General features: G+C 43.4%; 1 protein-coding gene across 3 annotated transcripts in view; it reads left to right on the top strand.

The window, feature by feature from the left end:
• The window catches only part of MARS1 (methionyl-tRNA synthetase 1), a 314,707-nt gene that overhangs the window by 272,539 nt on the left and 16,894 nt on the right, over positions 1-25,274 (top strand). For all 3 annotated transcript variants that reach the window (XM_063952367.1, XM_063952361.1, XM_063952362.1), the window contains exon 19: positions 9,528-9,599. In XM_063952367.1, coding sequence (XP_063808437.1) covers positions 9,528-9,599 — 72 coding nt within the window. The remainder of the gene's footprint in view (positions 1-9,527; positions 9,600-25,274) is intronic.

Below are 25,274 nucleotides of genomic sequence, written 5' to 3'. Positions count from 1 at the left end.
TATATAACGTATTGGGAACTACAGGTGAGATAGTGATGTATCTTATACTTTTTACCCGTATGTGGATGTTGAAAATCTGAACCAGCAACCAGATAGTTGCATGTGGTGCATGAGGGGCATTTAAAGCAGCCTTTGCGGGTTGATATTCTAGTTGTAGGAGAGATATCTGTATGAACCAGGAAATCCCGTAAATTGCGACCCCGCTTATAACTGGCCATCACTGATTTGTTGTGGAAACATGGCAATGTATGATCACTTTTGACAATCGGCCACAGGGCACTGACGGCTCTAGGGATGACGGAGCTGGCTGTAGTGAATTCTGTTACCAGTGGAATCCTGTCAAATGATGTTTCATCCTTTTTGGGTTGTAATAGCGTTGCCCGCGGTTTCTTTAGCACCTCTGATTTCTGTTGTAATAATTGCTTGTATGGGTAACCTCGAGATCTGAATCGGTCTACCACCAATGTTGATGCTGGATCCAACTCACTCTGGTTGCTTGTAATACGGGCCACCCTTGTCATCTGGGATTTAGGCAAACCAGCCTTCAAGGCTGGTGGGTGGAAGCTAGAATGCTGCAGGAGTGTGTTCCGGTCTGTAGGTTTTTGGTAGACGGACGTATGTAAATGACAGTTCTTGATGGTGATGTTGACATCTAAATACTGTATAGCTTCTCGACTATTGGTAGGTAAACCGGATGGGGGAATCTACCAAATTGATTGAGTTCAACAGGTGTTTGAGGCTATCTTCACCTCCAATCCAAAAAATGATCAGATCGTCGATATAGCGTTTATACAGTAAGATTTTTGAACTAATTGAAACATCCGAAAAAAACAACTCCTCTTCCTTGGCAAACATGTACACATTAGCTAGCGAAGGGGCAATGCAAGACCCCATCGCACAGCCAGTTGATTGTTCATAGTATTTCCCATTGTGAATGAAGTAGTTCCGCTGTAAGGTCAGTTGTAACAAATTAATGAACAGATCAATGTCCATCAGTTGGAACATATTGTGTTCGAGGAATGTTCTCATCTTATCCAGACCTTCCATGTGTGGGATCACTGAATATAAGTTTTTTACATCCATGGTACACATAATGGTGTTGGCAGGCACAGTGTCCATGGTGTTTAAGATGTTTAAAAGGTCTGTGGTGTCCCGTAAATGTGTAAGTTGTTTAGTTACCAATGGTTGTACCATCAAGTCCAAAAATTTCGAAATAGGATAATATAGCGAGTCCCTCGCCGAGATGATAGGCCTGATAGGTGGTTTGACCACGTCCTTATGAATCTTCGGTAAGGAGTAGATCACAGGGACCTTGGGATGTTTCTGTATGAGCCCTAATCTGCTCTTTTCATCTATCTTACCTTGCTTCTGAGCGGTGGCCAGCAGTTTATCCACTTCAAGTTTGTAACGTGCCGTGGGGTTCCCTGGCAGTTTTTTGTACGTTGTGCTGTCAGCTAGCAATTCATCAAGGTCAGTGATGTATTGTGTTCTATCTTGAATAATGATCGCACCCCCCTTGTCGGCTGGACGAATTGTAATTGAGGGATCCTGGGATAATGCTTTTAAAGCTTTTTGTTCCCCTGATGTCAAGTTGGAAAATGTCCTAGGTTGTGCTTTGTCGTATTTGTCGACTGCACAATCAATTAGTCTGGAGAAAGACTTGATGGACGCATTGGTACTTTGAGGGTCAAATGTAGAGGTGGATTTCGTGAATGTGGTTGCTTGAGGCGTATTTGGCTGATGTTGAAAGAATTCACGGAGTCTGAGAGATCGTTCAAAGCGATATTGTTCAGTACGCCATTTGAAAGTGTCGTGTTTGTTAGTGGGGATGAATGAAAGTCCTTTGTTTAACAGACTTGTCTCGTCCGCAGTCAACAGTCGCGAAGATAGGTTGAATATTAGATCTACGTTTTCTTTTTTGTCTTGCTGCCGGCAGGAGGTTTTGTAGAGCCTCTGGTTCTGTTGCCCCCTTCGTGTGCGCTGGTGGAAGGACTGGCGTCTTTTGGAATTTTGGACGCTATTATAGGAACAGGTCTGTTTGGCGACCGCGCGTCGTCCGAGTCCTGGACTAAAAAATCGCTGTTGTCAGAATCTTGTCTCTTCGGATTCTTGTATTGTTTGTTTCTCCATGTCTGTCGTTTGTTGACAGGTCGCGACTGATTGCCCTCAGAGCCGTGTAGCCAGCGATAGACTTTATGTTCCTCATAGTCCGCCAATACCACTGATAGTTTACTCTTCTTGTATTGGATTAAGTCACGTTTGTAGTTGGAAACTTGGACTTTTAATTTCTCCCATTTGGCTGCATATGTAGTGTCATCCAGTAGTGCTTTGTTAGCTGTTTCATATATGGAGATATTGGAACGGTATCTGGCCAATTCCTTCCCAGATTCTTCGATCACTAGAAGCATGAGATCCATGCTGCACTTATTTAAAATGGATGTCCATTTTATGCAAAACTCCATATTACTGCGGCCAATCGTTGGGATATTTTTGACCCGAAATCCGCGTGGTATCTTCCTTGCATGATAGTAATCGGAGAGAGAGGTGCCGTGTAACAGATAATCTGTTTCCTTTTTCTTTAAACGTAGGAGATGGTGGTATACATCATCTGCAGTGATGTTATCTTGGTGTGTAAGGAAATCTTCCTTGAATAAAATGGCCGAGGCCTCGGCCTCCGTGTAGCTGAGGACCCGGTCTGCATCTGGTGTATTAGCAGCGATTGACTCTGCTGTTTCCATCATCATGTGTGCGTAATCGCGGGACCACGAACGTCACAGTGGTGAAAACACAAACAGATAATGTGTTTTAAAAGAAACTGCACAAGAACAATATAAGTAGCCAGAAACAATAATTTTGAAGACATCCAACGGTGCCACACTTCTTTAGGGGAGATTGCACACCCCAATAATGCATGTAGTGGACGTAGTTGGCACTCAGGAACAATTGCTGTGGTACAGACCGGGGTGCCCTCCTCAGTAGTATGTACAATGCGGGTGTTCGTGGTGACCGGAGCCACAAGGCAATGACCCCCTCACCACAGAAGCAGGCGGCACTCCACAGATTTAAAGATGAAAAACATTTTTATGCAACAAACCATGTAAATTCCAACGTTTCAACACCACGCTGGGTGTTTTTCTCAAGGATACATGGATACAAAAACAAACATATGTGTGGTGTTCTTACCTTAAATGCTCTTCTGATGACAGCACGGGCGCGGGTGCGGCGGGCGGGAGAGACGCCGGCGGCTCCGGCCACGGGCGGCTGAAAATGACGTCACCGTTGCTAGGCTACCAGGACGTGTCAGCGCCCGGCGCATCGCGTCATTGTGCTGCAAGGAGAAAGAGTGTGGATTAAAGAAAATGTAACAGTGTGAACTAATAAGAGGAAACAAAGTAACGTTTCCAACTGGTGAGAGTGAACAAATATTAAAAGGAAGCTGGACAGTCGTGTGTGTGGGATAAAAATAACCAATAAAAACATTAACTCTGTGACAGTGCTAATCTGCATCATCTTAATTAATCAATGAAACATGATGTTGGGAAACATGAGCTGCATCGCTGCAATGCACACCTTAAACTAAACATACTGGACTGTGATGAAAAATATACTTAACTGCAGAAGAGGCAAAACATGCAAAAACAAAGGCATGTACTGAAAGGTATAGTTGCAAAAAGAAAGTGCAAGAACATAGGCATGTACTGAACTGACAGATGTGGATTTAAAGAAACACACTCCATGTTAGTTTTTCATTGAGTCCGTTAGGGGAAACTGAGTTCAATGTTGAAATCCACCGCATTTCTCGTTGGGACAGCAGCTTTTGTCTGTCACCACCACGGTTGGGCATCGGGACATGATCCACGATCTGATATTTTAGACTTGAAAGTGAATGTCCGGATAATTTAAAATGTCTGGCGACGGGTTGATCATTATCCTTGCCTTCAATGGCGGCTTTGATAGCTGATCGATGCAGCGCCATACGTTCTTTAAATGTCCTGATTGTTTGGCCAACGTATAATAACCCGCACGGGCAGACGATTGGCCGCAGTAATATGGAGTTTTGCATAAAATGGACATCCATTTTAAATAAGTGCAGCATGGATCTCATGCTTCTAGTGATCGAAGAATCTGGGAAGGAATTGGCCAGATACCGTTCCAATATCTCCATATATGAAACAGCTAACAAAGCACTACTGGATGACACTACATATGCAGCCAAATGGGAGAAATTAAAAGTTCAAGTTTCCAACTACAAACGTGACTTAATCCAATACAAGAAGAGTAAACTATCAGTGGTATTGGCGGACTATGAGGAACATAAAGTCTATCGCTGGCTACACGGCTCTGAGGGCAATCAGTCGCGACCTGTCAACAAACGACAGACATGGAGAAACAAACAATACAAGAATCCGAAGAGACAAGATTCTGACAACAGCGACAGCGATTTTTTAGTCCAGGACTCGGACGACGCGCGGTCGCCAAACAGACCTGTTCCTATAATAGCGTCCAAAATTCCAAAAGACGCCAGTCCTTCCACCAGCGCACACGAAGGGGGCAACAGAACCAGAGGCTCTACAAAACCTCCTGCCGGCAGCAAGACAAAAAAGAAAACGTAGATCTAATATTCAACCTATCTTCGCGACTGTTGACTGCGGACGAGACAAGTCTGTTAAACAAAGGACTTTCATTCATCCCCACTAACAAACACGACACTTTCAAATGGCGTACTGAACAATATCGCTTCGAACGATCTCTCAGACTCCGTGAATTCTTTCAACATCAGCCAAATACGCCTCAAGCAACCACATTCACGAAATCCACCTCTACATTTGACCCTCAAAGTACCAATGCGTCCATCAAGTCTTTCTCCAGACTAATTGATTGTGCAGTCGACAAATACGACAAAGCACAACCTAGGACATTTTCCAACTTGACATCAGGGGAACAAAAAGCTTTAAAAGCATTATCCCAGGATCCCTCAATTACAATTCGTCCAGCCGACAAGGGGGGTGCGATCATTATTCAAGATAGAACACAATACATCACTGACCTTGATGAATTGCTAGCTGACAGCACAACGTACAAAAAACTGCCAGGGAACCCCACGGCACGTTACAAACTTGAAGTGGATAAACTGCTGGCCACCGCTCAGAAGCAAGGTAAGATAGATGAAAAGAGCAGATTAGGGCTCATACAGAAACATCCCAAGGTCCCTGTGATCTACTCCTTACCGAAGATTCATAAGGACGTGGTCAAACCACCTATCAGGCCTATCATCTCGGCGAGGGACTCGCTATATTATCCTATTTCGAAATTTTTGGACTTGATGGTACAACCATTGGTAACTAAACAACTTACACATTTACGGGACACCACAGACCTTTTAAACATCTTAAACACCATGGACACTGTGCCTGCCAACACCATTATGTGTACCATGGATGTAAAAAACTTATATTCAGTGATCCCACACATGGAAGGTCTGGATAAGATGAGAACATTCCTCGAACACAATATGTTCCAACTGATGGACATTGATCTGTTCATTAATTTGTTACAACTGACCTTACAGCGGAACTACTTCATTCACAATGGGAAATACTATGAACAATCAACTGGCTGTGCGATGGGGTCTTGCATTGCCCCTTCGCTAGCTAATGTGTACATGTTTGCCAAGGAAGAGGAGTTGTTTTTTTCGGATGTTTCAATTAGTTCAAAAATCTTACTGTATAAACGCTATATCGACGATCTGATCATTTTTTGGATTGGAGGTGAAGATAGCCTCAAACACCTGTTGAACTCAATCAATTTGGTAGATTCCCCCATCCGGTTTACCTACCAATACAGTCGAGAAGCTATACAGTATTTAGATGTCAACATCACCATCAAGAACTGTCATTTACATACGTCCGTCTACCAAAAACCTACAGACCGGAACACACTCCTGCAGCATTCTAGCTTCCACCCACCAGCCTTGAAGGCTGGTTTGCCTAAATCCCAGATGACAAGGGTGGCCCGTATTACAAGCAACCAGAGTGAGTTGGATCCAGCATTAACATTGGTGGTAGACCGATTCAGATCTCGAGGTTACCCATACAAGCAATTATTACAACAGAAATCAGAGGTGCTAAAGAAACCGCGGGCAACGCTATTACAACCCAAAAAGGATGAAACATCATTTGACAGGATTCCACTGGTAACAGAATTCACTACAGCCAGCTCCGTCATCCCTAGAGCCGTCAGTGCCCTGTGGCCGATTGTCAAAAGTGATCATACATTGCCATGTTTCCACAACAAATCAGTGATGGCCAGTTATAAGCGGGGTCGCAATTTACGGGATTTCCTGGTTCATACAGATATCTCTCCTACAACTAGAATATCAACCCGCAAAGGCTGCTTTAAATGCCCCTCATGCACCACATGCAACTATCTGGTTGCTGGTTCAGATTTTCAACATCCACATACGGGTAAAAAGTATAAGATACATCACTATCTCACCTGTAGTTCCCAATACGTTATATACATTATCATCTGCCCGTGCGGGTTATTATACGTTGGCCAAACAATCAGGACATTTAAAGAACGTATGGCGCTGCATCGATCAGCTATCAAAGCCGCCATTGAAGGCAAGGATAATGATCAACCCGTCGCCAGACATTTTAAATTATCCGGACATTCACTTTCAAGTCTAAAATATCAGATCGTGGATCATGTCCCGATGCCCAACCGTGGTGGTGACAGACAAAAGCTGCTGTCCCAACGAGAAATGCGGTGGATTTCAACATTGAACTCAGTTTCCCCTAACGGACTCAATGAAAAACTAACATGGAGTGTGTTTCTTTAAATCCACATCTGTCAGTTCAGTACATGCCTATGTTCTTGCACTTTCTTTTTGCAACTATACCTTTCAGTACATGCCTTTGTTTTTGCATGTTTTGCCTCTTCTGCAGTTAAGTATATTTTTCATCACAGTCCAGTATGTTAAGTTTAAGGTGTGCATTGCAGCGATGCAGCTCATGTTTCCCAACATCATGTTTTATTGATTAATTAAGATGATGCAGATTAGCACTGTCACAGAGTTAATGTTTTTATTGGTTATTTTTATCCCACACACACGACTGTCCAGCTTCCTTTTAATATTTGTTCACTCTCACCAGTTGGAAACGTTACTTTGTTTCCTCTTATTAGTTCACACTGTTACATTTTCTTTAATCCACACTCTTTCTCCTTGCAGCACAATGACGCGATGCGCCGGGCGCTGACACGTCCTGGTAGCCTAGCAACGGTGACGTCATTTTCAGCCGCCCGTGGCCGGAGCCGCCGGCGTCTCTCCCGCCCGCCGCACCCGCGCCCGTGCTGTCATCAGAAGAGCATTTAAGGTAAGAACACCACACATATGTTTGTTTTTGTATCCATGTATCCTTGAGAAAAACACCCAGCGTGGTGTTGAAACGTTGGAATTTACATGATGTTTGTTGCATAAAAATGTTTTTCATCTTTAAATCCGTGGAGTGCCGCCTGCTTCTGTGGTGAGGGGGTCATTGCCTTGTGGCTCCGGTCACCACGAACACCCGCATTGTACATACTACTGAGGAGGGCACCCCGGTCTGTACCACAGCAATTGTTCCTGAGTGCCAACTACGTCCACTATATATATATATATATATATATATATATATATATATATATATATATATATATATATATATATATATATATATATATATATATATATATATATATATATATATATATATATATATTAAAGAGAGCGATAGGACCCTGACGCACTTAGCCCCCCTCAGGGTACAGAATATAGAGATACACTGAATAGGAACCACAATATCCCTGTAGTTATGCACTTGTTCTTAACTAACACTGTCTAAATGACATGTCCTGTAAATGCACAGCGCTGATGAGGCAGGCGGCTTTACAGAGGAGACAATGCCCAGCAGTCCCAGGATCAGCGCAGCTCTTGTAATGGCACCCAAACGCTGACAGGGAGTGAGGGAGAGAGAGATGCAGCTCAAGGCGGGAACATTTGCAGTAAATGGCGCCTCGGCTGGGGGAGGGGCTACAGGTCAGAGCCATATCCCCTCTGCCGGACTTCACCACCGGGTACTGCAGGCCTATACTAAACAGATTTTAGTAAATCCGACCTGTGCCCCTTACCCTGGTGGATATAGTGGGGTCCCTGTATGGCCACAGTGTCCACGTCAGCGGCGCGGTCTACCTCCTCCCTGAACTAGCGGCCACGCGATCCCGGAGAGCAGCGGCGGGTGTGTGCCTGATGAAGCCAGAGTGCCTCTGCTGTAAGTACTCGGCAACGAGGGTGCGGGAGTATACAGCGCCGCTGGGGGAGGTGAGGGAGCCGCAGCACGCTATGTCAGACTGACATATAGCACTTCTAAGTGCCTGTGCTGCGGCCCTTGAAGTCTTCTTTCTTCAGAAAAGCTCTTTCCAGGGCCGCCTAGCGCAGCCCTCTCTGTTAGCTGCCTGCACTGCAGGCACCGACTTACAAACTGAGCTCCAGTGCCTGGAGGCGGGGTTATAGAGGAGGCGGTGCAAGGCATCCTGGGAACAGTCAAAGCTTTAGTCTGTTGGTGCCTCGGATCAAGATCCAACTACACCCCGATGTTGTTCCCTGTGGAATACAGTGTACCCCACTGCAGAAATCTGGAATATCAATATCATTTGCTCCAAGATCATAAGCTAACAAATAAGTTTTCATTGTAAAATGCTTTGAATGGAAATGTTGGATCTGTTTGGTGCTGGACATAGCTGAAGATGAAACTTCAGTTTAGACAGCAGCATAGAATCCTTTTATGTAAATTAAATTTGATTCAATTCTCTACAGTGTGCTGCTATAATGTTTGGCTGTGCACATAACAATTACCTATGGTACAGTAACATCACTAATTTCCCTGCACTCCTATGAGGTATGAGGGGTAATTCACAATGTCACTGGCCGTGAAGTACCTTTGACTGACTGTACTGGAGACCCTTCGAAGTTATTGCTTATGCTGGCCATACACCTTGAGATAAAACTCTCCATCAGACAGACCAATTATCTGACATTGCCATGCACTATCAGATAATTTGTATGTGTGTCTGATGAGGAGTATCTCCACTGTCCGATCCGACCAGCATCTTTCAGGCATGCTGAATGGTTTCTCATGCCCAGACAGATAATTGTTGCTTGGTTGCGGTGATACACTGTACAATTATAGGGCAGATCAGCCAGTAATTGCACAGTGTATGGCCGCCCTTTAAAATTGAGTCTCCCACTACGGCTTGACTTTGAACACATGCTGAACTGTTGGAAAATACAGTGCAGATACTGATTGTGTGAGTAAGAAATGTCAAGCCCGCAGAAGGCCAGCTTTCTCTCTATACCCGCACTTTGTGAATGTAGCCATAAAGTGTCAGATGTGATTTACTGGGTAGGTTTGGGCTCCTATAGCCAGGACAGAGAAATAGGAGAATCTTCAAACACCCTTTAATGAGCAGTGTATTGTGCAATCTTTCAGGTGAGTCCATTGTTTCAGAAGCTGGAAAGTGACCAGATTGAGTCCTTGAGGAAACGCTTTGGAGGTGGACAGGTAAGATTTATAGTGAGTGATATGTAGATCTGGGTAAAAAGAGTCCATCTAATGATTCTATTTGACTTATTTTATTTCCTACTAAAGCAATTAAAGTAATGGAGTCCAATCTTTCTGTTTTGTGTTATGTGCTGTCAGACGATTTGGGCATTTTTTGTTAAACTGTAAAGAATTATTGGGTAGGTTAATCATCAGTTTTCACAAAATGCCAATTACAAAGTTTTATGGTGGAACGAAAATTTCTACAAATATATACTGAAATGTGCTGTATTTGAAAGTGGACCTTATGCCACATTTTAGTGTATTAATTTGTTACAGTGGGGCGTAATTATCACATCCACCTTTTTAATGTGAGTGAAATATTTTTTGCCCACATTGACAATGTAAAAATGAACATTTTCCCATGAATGTACTAAAATCCTCTTGTCAGGAGATGGACTCCCATAAGAACCCGTTCTGGCAAAGAGCTGGAAGCAGTGTAATAGCATAACACTATCACGCTGGGTTCGCCGGTCACCATACCGACGCTGGGAACCCGGCTTCAAGATGGCCGGTGGTGGGCGCGAGTGCAACGAAGCCCCTTCCGGGCTCGCTGCACACACCACAGGTTCTATTCCCACTCTGGGTGTCATGGACACCCACCAGTGGGAATAGTCCCTGCTAGACAGCATGCCAACTATCGGGGATTGTTAGGGGCGGAATCTCGGCGTCCAGAGCCGGCCCTTGGCATAGGCAAATGCCTAGGGGCACAATCAGCTTCTGCTGATTAAAATTACATGTGGCATGCCTATATTCTGTGTTTGACTGCGGCTATATCTGCATACAAAATACTACATTACAGTATTCCTGGAAATCACTGTAACGTAGCATTTCATATGCACACAGAATATAGGCATGCTGCATATCATTTTAATCAGCAGAAGCTTCTTGTGTATCCTAGCCAGTAATGCAAATAACATGCATTTTCATCGACAAAGGCGCATCTCCTGCTGCATAGCATATTGAGGCAAGATGTATGAGGACACATCTGTATACAAGCAGAGGCAGAGGTCACAGTGTTAGTGCTGTTTGTGGGTGGGTTGGTTGTGCAGTGTTGTTCGGCATATGTGTAAGGGGCATTATGTGTATAAGGGTGTTAATCAGGATTGGCATAATGTGTAAGGCGAGCTCAGGGAGGACAGAAACCTCCCGTGGAGCAGAAGGGCTAAAGCTTGGCTCGAGGCATTATGTTTCTAAGGACATTAATAATGTGTGTCATATGTGTAAGGAGCATTACTGTGTGGTATTATGTTTATAAATGCATTACTAATGTCTTGCATTATGTGTATAAGGTGCTCTCTTGTGTGGCATAACGTATAGAAAGGGCACTACTGTGTGGTCTGATGTGAATAGAGAGCAATATAGTGGGTGTGGTGTAATGTGAATAAGAAGCAATTCAGTGTGATGTAATGTTAATAAGGGGCACTACTGTGAGGAATAACGTATATAAGGTAAAGTGGTACTACTGTGTGATTTAACGTGAATAAGGGAAACTATCGCATGATAAAATGTGAATAAAGTTGCACTACTGTGTGGCGCAATTTCAATTGAGGGTACTATTGTGTGGCCATGCCCCTTTTTGAGCTTTGCACCGAATGTTCGCACTGTTTCTATTTAAAATATAGGTGGTAGGAGCACCAAAATGAGGACTGCTATAGGTGAGGGGTGATGGTGCTGTGGAAGGGGGTGCAGGGCCAAAGGCGAGACTAGCGGTGGTGCTAGGGGGCACCAGCCAAAATCTTGCCTAGGGCATCATATTGGTTTGGGCCGGCATTGTGACCGCCAGTCACACAACTACATCCCATCACACTGCTTTTTGGTTCAGGTCACCAAGAGCCGGAGGCCTCTATAGGGGTAACCTATTGAGGCCAAGCTCTATAAATCCTGAAACCTATGGGAGCTGCAGCAGATTTAGGAAATATCTAAGCAATTCCTTCACAATACATTTGGGGATTCCTAATATTTGGGGTTACTCCATGAAAACAGCTGTTTTGGGGGAATCTCCCACAAATATTTAATGATAAATAGGCCCCAGTGACAGAGTGAGGATTAATTATGCAAAGTGTGAGAACTGGTGAATTTTAAGGAGACCTATTAATATCACGGTTATAAAAGTGATGCATTAAATCCGTGATATAGATCAGTATGACAAATGGGCAGATTTATGGTGGTTGTAATCTACTTGAATCTGATAGAAATTTCTAATCTCCACTTATCACACCATACCTTATGCTTAACAAGCTTCATGTTCCTTGCAAGATAATGGAGTCTTCCATCCGTGATATGATTCCCAGTTGTGCAAGGTCTGCAGCAGACGCTACAGCTTTCATTATTTGCTATAATTGTTATATATGTTATTCCCATGGATGTTATATTTTGTTGTCCTGCTTGTAAATCTATGGAAGTCCGAGTTATTGGTGTCTGGTTCATATATTCTTGAAGTACTGTAGCTTAACCAGTGTAAATGACTCGGGTAGATGGCTCACATTTCCTGAGGTCTGTGTCATAAATAACCTTTGTGAGCTCCTTGTGGTGATTTTACTATTAGCTGTAATAGTTATTATCTTTCTCTAACGTCCTAAGTGGATGCTGGGGACTCCGTAAGGACCATGGGGAATAGCGGCTCCGCAGGAGACTGGGCACATCTAAAGAAAGCTTTAGGACTAACTGGTGTGCACTGGCTCCTCCCCCTATGACCCTCCTCCAAGCCTCAGTTAGATTTCTGTGCCCGACGAGAAGGGTGCACACTAGGGGCTCTCCTGAGCTTCTTAGTGAAAGTTTTAGTTTAGGTTTGTTATTTTCAGTGAGACCTGCTGGCAACAGGCTCACTGCATCGAGGGACTAAGGGGAGAAGAAGCGAACTCACCTGCGTGCAGAGTGGATTGGGCTTCTTGGCTACTGGACATTAGCTCCAGAGGGACGATCACAGGCCCAGCCTGGATGGGTCCCGGAGCCGCGCCGCCGGCCCCCTTACAGAGCCAGAAGAGCGAAGAGGTCCGGAAAAATCGGCGGCAGAAGACGTTCCGGTCTTCAATAAGGTAGCGCACAGCACTGCAGCTGTGCGCCATTGCTCTCAGCACACTTCATACTCCGGTCACTGAGGGTGCAGGGCGCTGGGGGGGGGGCCCTGAGACGCAATAAAACATGATAAAAATACCTTACATGGCAAAAAATACATCACATATAGCTCCTGGGCTATATGGATGCATTTAACCCCTGCCAGAATATACAGAAAAACGGGAGATAAGGCCGCCGAAAAGGGAGCGGAGCCTATCTCCTCAGCACACTGGCGCCATTTTCCCTCACAGCTCAGTTGGAGGGAAGCTCCCTGGCTCTTCCCTGCAGTCACTACACTACAGAAAGGGTTAAAAAAAGAGAGGAGGGCACTAATTAGGCGCAGTATTAAAACATACAGCAGCTATAAGGGGAAAAACACTTATATAAGGTTATCCCTGTGTGTATATATATATATATAGCGCTCTGGTGTGTGCTGGCATACTCTCCCTCTGTCTCCCCAAAGGGCTAGTGGGGTCCTGTCCTCTATCAGAGCATTCCCTGTGTGTGTGCTGTGTGTCGGTACGTTTGTGTCGACATGTATGAGGAGAAAAATGATGTGGAGACGGAGCAGAGTGTCTGTAACAGTGATGTCACCACCTAGGGGGTCGACACCTGAGTGGATGTACTGTTGAAAATTACGTGACAGTGTCAGCTCTGTATAAAAAAACAGTGGTTGACATGAGACAGCCGGCTACTCAGCTTGTGCCTGTCCAGACGTCTCATAGGCCGTCAGGGGCTCTAAAGCGCCCGTTACCTCAGATGGCAGATACAGACGCCGACACGGATACTGACTCCTGTGTCGACGGTGAAGAGACAACCGTGATTTCCAGTAGGGCCACACGTTACATGATTGAGACAATGGAAAATGTTTTATACATTTCTGATAATACGAGTACCACCAAAAAGGGGTATTATGTTCGGTGAGGGAAAAAGATAGGTTAGGTGCAATAGGGTGCGCTAAATGCGTGAAATACACATAAGAATGGATTTAGGTCTTATGTCTTGAAATAAAAGATAATACTTCCCTTAATACTACCTATATGAATATGTTCTTGAATTCGTTCCACATGTAAAAAGAGGAATAAACAGCATATAGTGTAGTATATTTGAATAGGGCAAGTTTTAATACAATGGATAATATGAATAATAATATGCAAAATAAAACATGCAAAACACACATAAAATGCAGATCTGGATTGGTAAAAATCTGTTTCTCCCAAATGGAGGGTAATAAGGTGGAGGATTACCAGATAAGAGTAGTAAGTGAGCGTATCAGATGTAACCTTAGGGTAACTGGCTCCGGAACCGGGTTCCCACGTCCACGTTACAATCGTCTGGAATAACCTCCCACCTGTTGAGGGTTTGGTCAGCAACTTCACTCTCCTGCTGCTACGCGTTTCGGGAATGTCCCTTCATCAGGCAGTGAGGGTGAAGTGACCAAGATGTCCTATTTATCCATGAACTCATTTCTACTTCCGGTTCAAAGGTCATATCTTGGCAGTAATAAATAAACCTAAATAGTGGGTCATTTTTAAATAGATAAAACAGAGGAATGTGTATACAGCATAATAAATATCATAAATACAAAGTTCTAGGTGTTTTTCTTATAGAATGATAATATACTAGAATTACATTTACGAGGACCGGAAGTGACGTTTATGTAAACACTGGTCCCGACTGGGGTGAATGATGCATTATATCAGAAAGGTCAATTCTTTATACTTTTAAATGTTGATGAATCCCCATCTCCTCGGTCTATATATCGCTGTTGAGGGGAGAGTAGAAGTCATATTAAAAAGAGAGCGTTCCGCGTCACTCGCGGTGGAACGCTCTTGGAACGCACGAGGGTTTCCGGTGACGCACTTCCGGTACTTCGATAGCCGCGGTTACCAGTGTCTTGGGGTGGAACGCACTTGAAGCGCATAAAGACTTCCGGTAGTGCATTTCCGGTCGCGGCCGCCTTCATGGAATGGAATAAATCGAGTCTTTGCCATAAGTTATAAACTAAATTGTTCTGAGTTCTTTATATACGGATTCTTATGTGTAAATCAAAACAGGAGACACTCCTTTCCATGGGACTGAATACTGGGTCTCTTTCATCATATATTTCCTGGATCTCAGCTCCATTTTGGAAGTGGGCAACTATGCCCATAGTTCTGGTTTTAATAAATAAGGACAACAAGCAAATGAAAATCAGCATATATTGATTAAGGACTTTAAAATTAATATGCTGGGCAACAAAAGTTGATAATTGGAGCAGGGAATAGAGGAACAGTACTAATACTAATATACACACAGATAAATACACATATGTATATATATATATATGTGTATATATACCAGGGTGAATCATGATAGCGGAGTGTTTGTAGGACATTAAGGCTGATGTGATGTGGAAAAGAAAATTGATAGTTGGTGGAGGAACAGATAAATTAGTTGTGACAGAAGGTGATTGGAGTGAGAATTAGAGAAACCATTTCAGCTCAAAGTCTGTGTTGAGTCCATATGGGATAAGGCTCTTAACTTTGTGGATCCATTTCATTTCACTTTTTGCCAGGCGAGTGGCCTCGTCTCTGTATCTCCAATTGTTCTTAATATTCTCGATTGCTAGGAAACGGACAATATTGTTGGTGGAGCAATTGTGGACTTCTTTGAAATGGTTGGACAAAGAATGTGTGGTTAAGCCCTTCTTGATATTACGGAGATGTTCACTTATTCTTGTTTTCAGGGCTCTGCTGGTCCGACCTATATATACCAGGTTACAACTACATTCTATTAGGTAAACCACATTGGTGGTATGGCATGTCATGAATTGATGTAGTTTGTATTTATTGTTCTTAACAGTGAAATCTTCATACTTGGATCCGTCTGATTTGATCGCTCGACAGGCCTGGCATGTCCCGCATCTGAAGAAGCCTTTGTTTCTTATGGGATGGTGATCCTGGTTTGGTAATGCGCTTCTAGTGAGTTTGTCTTTCAAATTTGGGGCTTTTCTATAGATGAAGCGTGGTAATTGTGGTAGCACTCCTTTCAATACAGGGTCTTTCAATAAAAGGTGCCAATGTCTTCGCACAATGGATTCCATTTTCCTATGCTGGCTGTTATACTGAGTGATAAAAGCGAATTGATTTTTGTTCTCATTTTCTTTTGTTTTCTTGGTCCCTTCCAGGAGTTTAGTGCGATCTTGTTGGAGGGCTTCCATCTTGAATTTTTCTAGCTTGTTTTCATCATATCCTTTAGTTATGAATCCCTTTTTCATAATATCTATTTGTTCTTCGCACATAGTTTTTTTACTGCAATTTCGTCTCAGTCTTAGGAATTGGCTTTTAGGAACACTCGTAAGCCAGTTGGAATGATGTTCACTGGTCATTGCAATATAGTTATTAGCGTCCGTTGGTTTTCTGAAACATTTGGTCTCCAGTTTGCCGTCCTCAATGTATAGCGATAAATCCAAGAAGCTTAATTCTGTTTGACTGGTTGTGACACTTAGTTTAATATTTGAATCGTTGGAATTTAGTTCCTCTGAGAAAGTCTTGATAGTATCTTCATTCCCTTTCCAAAAAAAGATAATGTCGTCGATGTATCGATACCAAAGGATGAGATCTTTTCCAAATGATTGATTATTCTTTATATTATTTTCTTCCCAATAGGACATAAATAGGTTCGCAAAACTTGGGGCAAATTTTGTCCCCATTGCGGTACCCACAAGTTGGTTGTAGTACGTACCATCAAAATGAAAATAGTTGTTCTTAAGTATAAATCTTATGCCTTCCAGGAGAAATTCCTTTTTGTCCACCGAATAGTCTGTTTTATCCAGGTAGTATTTGACGGCTTCTAGTCCCTTTTCGTGTGGTATGTTGGTGTATAGTGCCTCTACATCGGCCGTTGCCATCCACATATCCTCGGTCCATTCAAATGTGTTGATCTTCTGTAGTATGTCGGTGGTATCCTTAAGGTGGAAAAGTGTTTTGGAGACCAGTGGTTGTAAATGGGCGTCGATAAATTCTGAAAGGTTAGCTGTTAGGCTCCCCACTCCGGCTATGATTGGTCTTCCTGGTGGTTTTGTTGGATTCTTATGTACCTTCGGTAACACATAGATGGTTGGTATTGCAGGATCTAGAACATTGAGGTACTCAAATTCTTTCTCGGTAATTGTTTTTTTGTCTAAATGTGTCTTTAACAGTTGGCTCAGGGCGTTTCTTATTCTATTGGTGGGATCGCTTCTTAATTTTGAATATGTGCCACTATCTTCTAATTGACGGTAGATCTCTTTCATGTAGTCTTCTTTATTCAGTATAGCCACTCCTCCACCTTTATCGCATGGTTTTATCACAATACTGTCATCTTTCTGGAGTGTCTTCAATGCCAAACGTTCCTTTTTTGACAGGTTCCACTTCTTCGTTTTGACTTTGTCTAGTCTTTCCATATCCTCCAAAACGGATTTATGGAAACTGTCCATAAGACTTCCCTTCAGATATTTCGGATAAAAGGTCGATTTTTTCTTAAATTGTTCTCTAGTGTTGTCCATCTCTTTTAACTCCGCGGGACTTTTTGTTAAGAAGAATTTTTTCACTGTCAGTTTCCTTATAAATTTTTCCACATCGATGTATACATCAAATGGTGAAGGTTTATTGGTAGGTGCATACTTAAGTCCTTTTAACAGCAGTTTTTCTTCTGTGTCAGTAAGGTTCCTGTTGCTCAAATTGAAAATTTTTCCTTGTGTTGGTTCGGTGATGTTGTTAGCCATGGTTATCGGAGGCGGTCCCGTCTCTTTGGGTTTTTTTGTAGTTTTTTTCTTCTTCTTTTTTATTCCTCCTCGCTTCCCCCTTTTTCTTTCATTCAGTACTTCTGGTACTGGCGTCTCTCTAAAAAACGGACATGGTCGTCTTGTCTTTTCGTGATGGTCCTGTCTCTGTTGTCCATATTATTTCTCCAATATCTATTGCCTTCATCCCCGTAGTTCTGGTGTCTCCTATTCCAGTCTCTATTGTGATATGGGCTTCTGAATCCGTAGTGCTGATAATTCCTATTGTTAAAGATTCTGCCCGCTGCTCTTTCTTTTCTTATCGGTGAAACATATTGGGTTCTTCCTGTGTCTCTTCTGGGGCTCTTATGTACAAAATCATCTTCTCTCTCAGATGAGATATCTTCCAAATATTCTCTCTCTCTGAGGTTATTACCTCTTGTCTGGTAATTCTTTGGCGATGATCTTCTTTGGATCCTATTTTGAGTGCTTGCTTCCCGTTTGGAATTTACTGGTCTCTTTTTCTTCATGAAGCGGGGGCAATCTTCTCGGTGTGTTATATTCAAATCTTGATTGGATTCAGGTGAAACGTCTTCATGATCTTCAGTAATGGAGCATATAGACACCATGGAGTTGTCATCTTTCATATGTGCGAAGGGGTCCTTTCCTTCTTTTTTATAATATTCATGGTCTCGTTTCAATTTCTTCTGTTTCTTGATCATTATTTCTTTAGTATTAATCACAATTCTCTGTTGTATTTCTTTTTCTTTTTTCTTATATTCCGGTAATTCCTGGGAAGATTCAATAGTTGATTGGATTGCCGTGATCTGTTCTTTAATGATTTTTAACTTGTCCCTGCGTTCTTTCATGATTAGCTCAATTAATGTGTATGAGCAAATCTCTAATGTACGCATCCACTCGTCTTTAAATTTATCGCTACTGTCATCAAAAGACGGTAATTTCTTGATTCTAAGTCCTTTCGGAATAATTTGATCAGTAACGTATTTTTCTAAAGTTGCGCATTCCCACCAAATTCGGTTCTCTTTTAATAATAGTTTTTCCAAACGGTCCATCGTTGTCATTAAGTTTTCATCTACCATAGTGGGGGATGTAGTGAGGAATATTTCCTTACATTTTTCTTCTCTGCTTTTTAGATGGGAAAACATGTTGTCGCCTAAAAGTTCTCTAATAAGGGAATAGACGTGCTGTGATATAGAAAAAGTATAGAGAACGAATATGGCGCCACTGGCAAAAGCAGCTACCCCTTTGCACCAATGGTATTCCCTTATACCAGTGTGTAATAGTGAAAAAGATAGGTTAGGTGCAATAGGGTGCGCTAAATGCGTGAAATACACATAAGAATGGATTTAGGTCTTATGTCTTGAAATAAAAGATAATACTTCCCTTAATACTACCTATATGAATATGTTCTTGAATTCGTTCCACATGTAAAAAGAGGAATAAACAGCATATAGTGTAGTATATTTGAATAGGGCAAGTTTTAATACAATGGATAATATGAATAATAATATGCAAAATAAAACATGCAAAACACACATAAAATGCAGATCTGGATTGGTAAAAATCTGTTTCTCCCAAATGGAGGGTAATAAGGTGGAGGATTACCAGATAAGAGTAGTAAGTGAGCGTATCAGATGTAACCTTAGGGTAACTGGCTCCGGAACCGGGTTCCCACGTCCACGTTACAATCGTCTGGAATAACCTCCCACCTGTTGAGGGTTTGGTCAGCAACTTCACTCTCCTGCTGCTACGCGTTTCGGGAATGTCCCTTCATCAGGCAGTGAGGGTGAAGTGACCAAGATGTCCTATTTATCCATGAACTCATTTCTACTTCCGGTTCAAAGGTCATATCTTGGCAGTAATAAATAAACCTAAATAGTGGGTCATTTTTAAATAGATAAAACAGAGGAATGTGTATACAGCATAATAAATATCATAAATACAAAGTTCTAGGTGTTTTTCTTATAGAATGATAATATACTAGAATTACATTTACGAGGACCGGAAGTGACGTTTATGTAAACACTGGTCCCGACTGGGGTGAATGATGCATTATATCAGAAAGGTCAATTCTTTATACTTTTAAATGTTGATGAATCCCCATCTCCTCGGTCTATATATCGCTGTTGAGGGGAGAGTAGAAGTCATATTAAAAAGAGAGCGTTCCGCGTCACTCGCGGTGGAACGCTCTTGGAACGCACGAGGGTTTCCGGTGACGCACTTCCGGTACTTCGATAGCCGCGGTTACCAGTGTCTTGGGGTGGAACGCACTTGAAGCGCATAAAGACTTCCGGTAGTGCATTTCCGGTCGCGGCCGCCTTCATGGAATGGAATAAATCGAGTCTTTGCCATAAGTTATAAACTAAATTGTTCTGAGTTCTTTATATACGGATTCTTATGTGTAAATCAAAACAGGAGACACTCCTTTCCATGGGACTGAATACTGGGTCTCTTTCATCATATATTTCCTGGATCTCAGCTCCATTTTGGAAGTGGGCAACTATGCCCATAGTTCTGGTTTTAATAAATAAGGACAACAAGCAAATTAAAATCAGCATATATTGATTAAGGACTTTAAAATTAATATGCTGGGCAACAAAAGTTGATAATTGGAGCAGGGAATAGAGGAACAGTACTAATACTAATATACACACAGATAAATACACATATGTATATATATATATATGTGTATATATACCAGGGTGAATCATGATAGCGGAGTGTTTGTAGGACATTAAGGCTGATGTGATGTGGAAAAGAAAATTGATAGTTGGTGGAGGAACAGATAAATTAGTTGTGACAGAAGGTGATTGGAGTGAGAATTAGAGAAACCATTTCAGCTCAAAGTCTGTGTTGAGTCCATATGGGATAAGGCTCTTAACTTTGTGGATCCATTTCATTTCACTTTTTGCCAGGCGAGTGGCCTCGTCTCTGTATCTCCAATTGTTCTTAATATTCTCGATTGCTAGGAAACGGACAATATTGTTGGTGGAGCAATTGTGGACTTCTTTGAAATGGTTGGACAAAGAATGTGTGGTTAAGCCCTTCTTGATATTACGGAGATGTTCACTTATTCTTGTTTTCAGGGCTCTGCTGGTCCGACCTATATATACCAGGTTACAACTACATTCTATTAGGTAAACCACATTGGTGGTATGGCATGTCATGAATTGATGTAGTTTGTATTTATTGTTCTTAACAGTGAAATCTTCATACTTGGATCCGTCTGATTTGATCGCTCGACAGGCCTGGCATGTCCCGCATCTGAAGAAGCCTTTGTTTCTTATGGGATGGTGATCCTGGTTTGGTAATGCGCTTCTAGTGAGTTTGTCTTTCAAATTTGGGGCTTTTCTATAGATGAAGCGTGGTAATTGTGGTAGCACTCCTTTCAATACAGGGTCTTTCAATAAAAGGTGCCAATGTCTTCGCACAATGGATTCCATTTTCCTATGCTGGCTGTTATACTGAGTGATAAAAGCGAATTGATTTTTGTTCTCATTTTCTTTTGTTTTCTTGGTCCCTTCCAGGAGTTTAGTGCGATCTTGTTGGAGGGCTTCCATCTTGAATTTTTCTAGCTTGTTTTCATCATATCCTTTAGTTATGAATCCCTTTTTCATAATATCTATTTGTTCTTCGCACATAGTTTTTTTACTGCAATTTCGTCTCAGTCTTAGGAATTGGCTTTTAGGAACACTACCTGTAGTTTTCCTGAATCTGAGAAATAAAATGAGGTGTGTGATGATGCGTGGGTTTCCCCCCGATAACAATTGATAATTTCTTAAAAAGTATTGGTGTATACCCTTTCCCGCCAGAGGTTAGGGTGCGTTGGGAAACACCCCCTAGGGGGGATAAGGCGCTCACACGCTTGTAAGAACAAGGGCTCTACCCTCTCATGAGATGGCCGCCCTTAAGGATCCTGCTGATAGAAAGCAGGAGGGTATCCAAAAATGTATTCACACACATACTGGTGTTATACTGCGACCAGCAATTGCCTCAGCCTGGAGGTGCAGTGCTGGGTTGGCATGGTCGGATTCCCTGACTGGAAATATTGATATCCTAGATAAGGATAGTATATTATTGCCTATAGAGCATTTAAAAGAAGCATTTCTATATATGCATGATGCACAGCGGAATATTTGCCGACTGGCATCAAGTATAAGTGCGTTGTCCAATTCTACCAGTAAAATGGTCAGGTGATGCGGATTCCAAACGGCATTTGGAAGTATTGCCTTTGAAAAGGGACATTTGGGGTCGGTCTTTTAGACCTGGTGGCCACGGCAACAACTGGGAAATCCACGTTTGTACCCCAGGTCGCCTCTCAAAATAAGACGCCGTATTATCAGGCGCAGTCCTTTGTTGGCAAGCGGACAAAAGGTTCCTCTTTTCTGCTCGTGACAGAGGGAGAGGAAAAAGGCTGAAGAGATTAGCCAGTTCCCAGGAACAGAAACCCTTTCCCGCCTCTGCCAAGCCCTCAGTATGACGCTAGGGCCTTACAAGCTCAGGCACGGTGGGGGCCCGTTCTCAATGAATTTCAGTGCGCAGTGGGCTCACTCGCAAGTAGACCCCTGGATCCTTCAGGTAATATCTCAAGGGTACATATTGGAATTCGAGACGTCTCCCCCTCGCCGTTTCCAAAAGTCGGCTTTACCGACGTCTCCCTCTGACAGGGAGGCAGTTTTGGAAGCCATTCACAAGCTGTATTCCCAGCAGGTGATAATCAAGGTACCCCTCCTGCAACAGGGAACGGGGTATTATTCCACACTATTGTGGTACCGAAGCCAGACGGCTCGGTGAGACCGATTCTAAATCTAAAATCTTTGAACACTTACATACAGAGGTTCAAATTCAAGATTGAGTCACTCAGAGCAGTGATTGCGAACCTGGAAGAAGGGGACTACATGATGTCTCGGGACATCAAGGGTGCTTACCTTCATGTCAAAATTTACCCTTCTCACCAAGGGTACCTCAGGTTATGGTACAGAACTGTCACTATCAGTTCAGATGCTGCCGTAGGGATGGTCCACGGCACCCCGGGTCTTTACCAAGGTAATGGCCGAAATGATATCCCTTCGAAGGAAGGAAATTTTAGTTATCCCTTACTTGGACGATTCCCTGATAAGGGTAAGATCCAGGGAACAGTTGGAAGTCGGTGTAGCACTATCTCAGGTAGTGTTGCGGCAGCACGATTGGATTCTCAATATTCCAAAATCGCAGCTGGTTCCGACGACTTGTCTTCTGTTTCCTAGGGATGTTCCTGGACACAGTCCAGAAAAAAGGTGTTTCTCCCGGAAGAGAAAGCCAGGGAGTTATCCGAGCTAGTCAGGAACCTCCTAAAACCGAACCAAGTCTCAGTGCATCAATGCACAAGGGTTCTGGGTAAAAATGGTGGCTTCCTACGAAGCAATCCCATTTGTTAGATTCCACGCAAGAACTTTCCAGTGGAACCTACTGGACAAATGGTCCGGGTCGCATTTTCAGATGCATCAGCGGATAACCCTGTCACCAAGGACAAGGGTATCCATCCTGTGGTGGTTGCAGAGTGCTCATCTTCTAGAGGGCCGCAGATTCGGCATTCAGGACTGGGTCCTGGTGACCACGGATGCCAGCCTGCGAGGCTGGGGAGCAGTCACACAGGGAAGGAATATCCAGGGCTTAGGGTCAAGCCTGGATACATCACTTCACATAAATATCCTGAAGCTAAGGGCCATTTACAATGCTCTAAGCTTAGCAAGACCTCTGCTTCAAGGTCAGCCGGTGTTGATCCAGTCGGACAACATCATGGCAGTCACCCACGTAAACAGACAGGGTGGCACAAGAAGCAGGAGGGCAATGGCAGAAGCTGCAGGAATTCTTCGCTGGGCGGAAAATCATGTGATAGCACTGTCAACAGTATTCATTCCGGGAGTGGACAACTGGGAAGCAGACTTCCTCAGCACGACCTCCACCCGGGAGAGTGGGGACTTCACCCAGAAGTCGTCCACATGATTAAAAAACTCGACAGGTATTGCGCCAGGTCAAGAGACCCTCAGGCAATAGTTGTAGACGCTCTGGTAACACCGTGGGTGTACCAGTCAGTGTATGTGTTCCCTCCTCTGCCTCTCATACCCAAGGTACTGAGATTGATAAGATGGAGAGGAGAAAGCACTATATTCGTGGCTCCGGATTGGCCAAGAAGGACTTGGTAACCGGAACTTCAAGAGATGCTCACGGAGGATCCGTGGCCTCTACCTCTAAGAAGGGACCTGCTCCAGCAAGGACCCTGTCTGTTCCAAGACTTACCGCGGCTGCGTTTGACGGCATGACGGTTGAACACCGGATCCTGAAGGAAAAAAGGCATTCCGGATGAAGTCATCCATATCCTGATCTAAAGCCAGGAAGGATGTAACCGCAAAAACATTATCACCGCAATTGGCGAAAATATGTTGCGTAGTGCGAGGCCAGTAAGGCCCGACGGAGGAAATTCAACTGGGTCGATTCCTACATTTCCTGCAAACAGGAGTGTCTATGGGCCTGAAATTGGGGTCCATTAAGGTTCAGATTTCGGCCCTGTCAATTTTCTTCCAAAAAAGAACTAGCTTCAGTCCCTGAAGTTTAGACGTTTGTAAAAGGGGTACTGCATATACAGCCTCCTTTTGTGCCTCCAGTGGCAATTTGGGATCTCAATGTAGTTTGGGTTCCAAAAGTCACATTGGTTTGAACCACTTAAATCTGTGGAGTTAAAATATCTCACATGGAAAGTGGTCATGCTGTTGGCCCTGGCCTGGGCCAGGCGCGTGTCAGAATTGGCGGCTTTATCCTGTAAAAGCCCTTATCTGATTTTCCATTCGGACAGGGCGGAATTGAGGACTCGTCCTCAGTTTCTCCCTAAGGTGGTTCCAGCGTTTTCACCTGAACCAACCTATTGTGGTGCCTGCGGCTACTAGGGACTTGGAGGAATCCAAGTTGCTGGATGTTGTCAGGGCCCTGAAAATATTTCCAGGACGGCTGGAGTCAGGAAATCTGACTCGCTGTTTATCCTGTATGCACCCAACAAGATGGGTGCTCCTGCTTCTAAGCAGACTATTGCTCGTTGGATTTGTAGTACAATTCAGCTTGCACATTCTGTGGCAGGCCTGCCACAGCTAAAATCTGTAAAAGCCCGTTCCACAAGGAAAGTGGGCTCATCTTGGGCGGCTGCCCGAGGGGTCTCGGCTTTACAACTTTGCCGAGCAGCTACTTGGTCAGGGGCAAACACGTTTGCTAAATTCTACAAATTTGATACCCTGGCTGAGGAGGACCTGGAGTTCTCTCATTCGGTGCTGCAGAGTCATCCGCACTCTCCCGCCCGTTTGGGAGCTTTGGTATAATCCCCATGGTCCTTACGGAGTCCCCAGCATCCACTTAGGACGTTAGAGAAAATAAGAATTTACTTACCAATAATTCTATTTCTCATAGTCCGTAGTGGATGCTGGGCGCCCATCCCAAGTGCGGATTGTCTGCAATACTTGTACATAGTTATTGTTACAAAAATCGGGTTATTATTGTTGGGAGCCATCTTTTCAGAGGCTCCTCTGTTATCATACTGTTAACTGGGTTCAGATCACAAGTTATACGGTGTGATTGGTATGGCTGGTATGAGTCTTACCCGGGATTCAAAATCCTTCCTTATTGTGTACGCTCGTCCGGGCACAGTATCCTAACTGAGGCTTGGAGGAGGGTCATAGGGGGAGGAGCCAGTGCACACCAGTTAGTCCTAAAGCTTTCTTTAGATGTGCCCAGTGTCCTGCGGAGCCGCTATTCCCCATGGTCCTTACGGAGTCCCCAGCATCCACTAC

This window comes from Pseudophryne corroboree, chromosome 2 (assembly GCF_028390025.1).
Source record: "Pseudophryne corroboree isolate aPseCor3 chromosome 2, aPseCor3.hap2, whole genome shotgun sequence".
Lineage (NCBI taxonomy): Eukaryota > Metazoa > Chordata > Amphibia > Anura > Myobatrachidae > Pseudophryne > Pseudophryne corroboree.
Note: the sequence above shows the minus strand (reverse complement) of the source record. Positions and strands in the feature narration are given on the sequence as shown.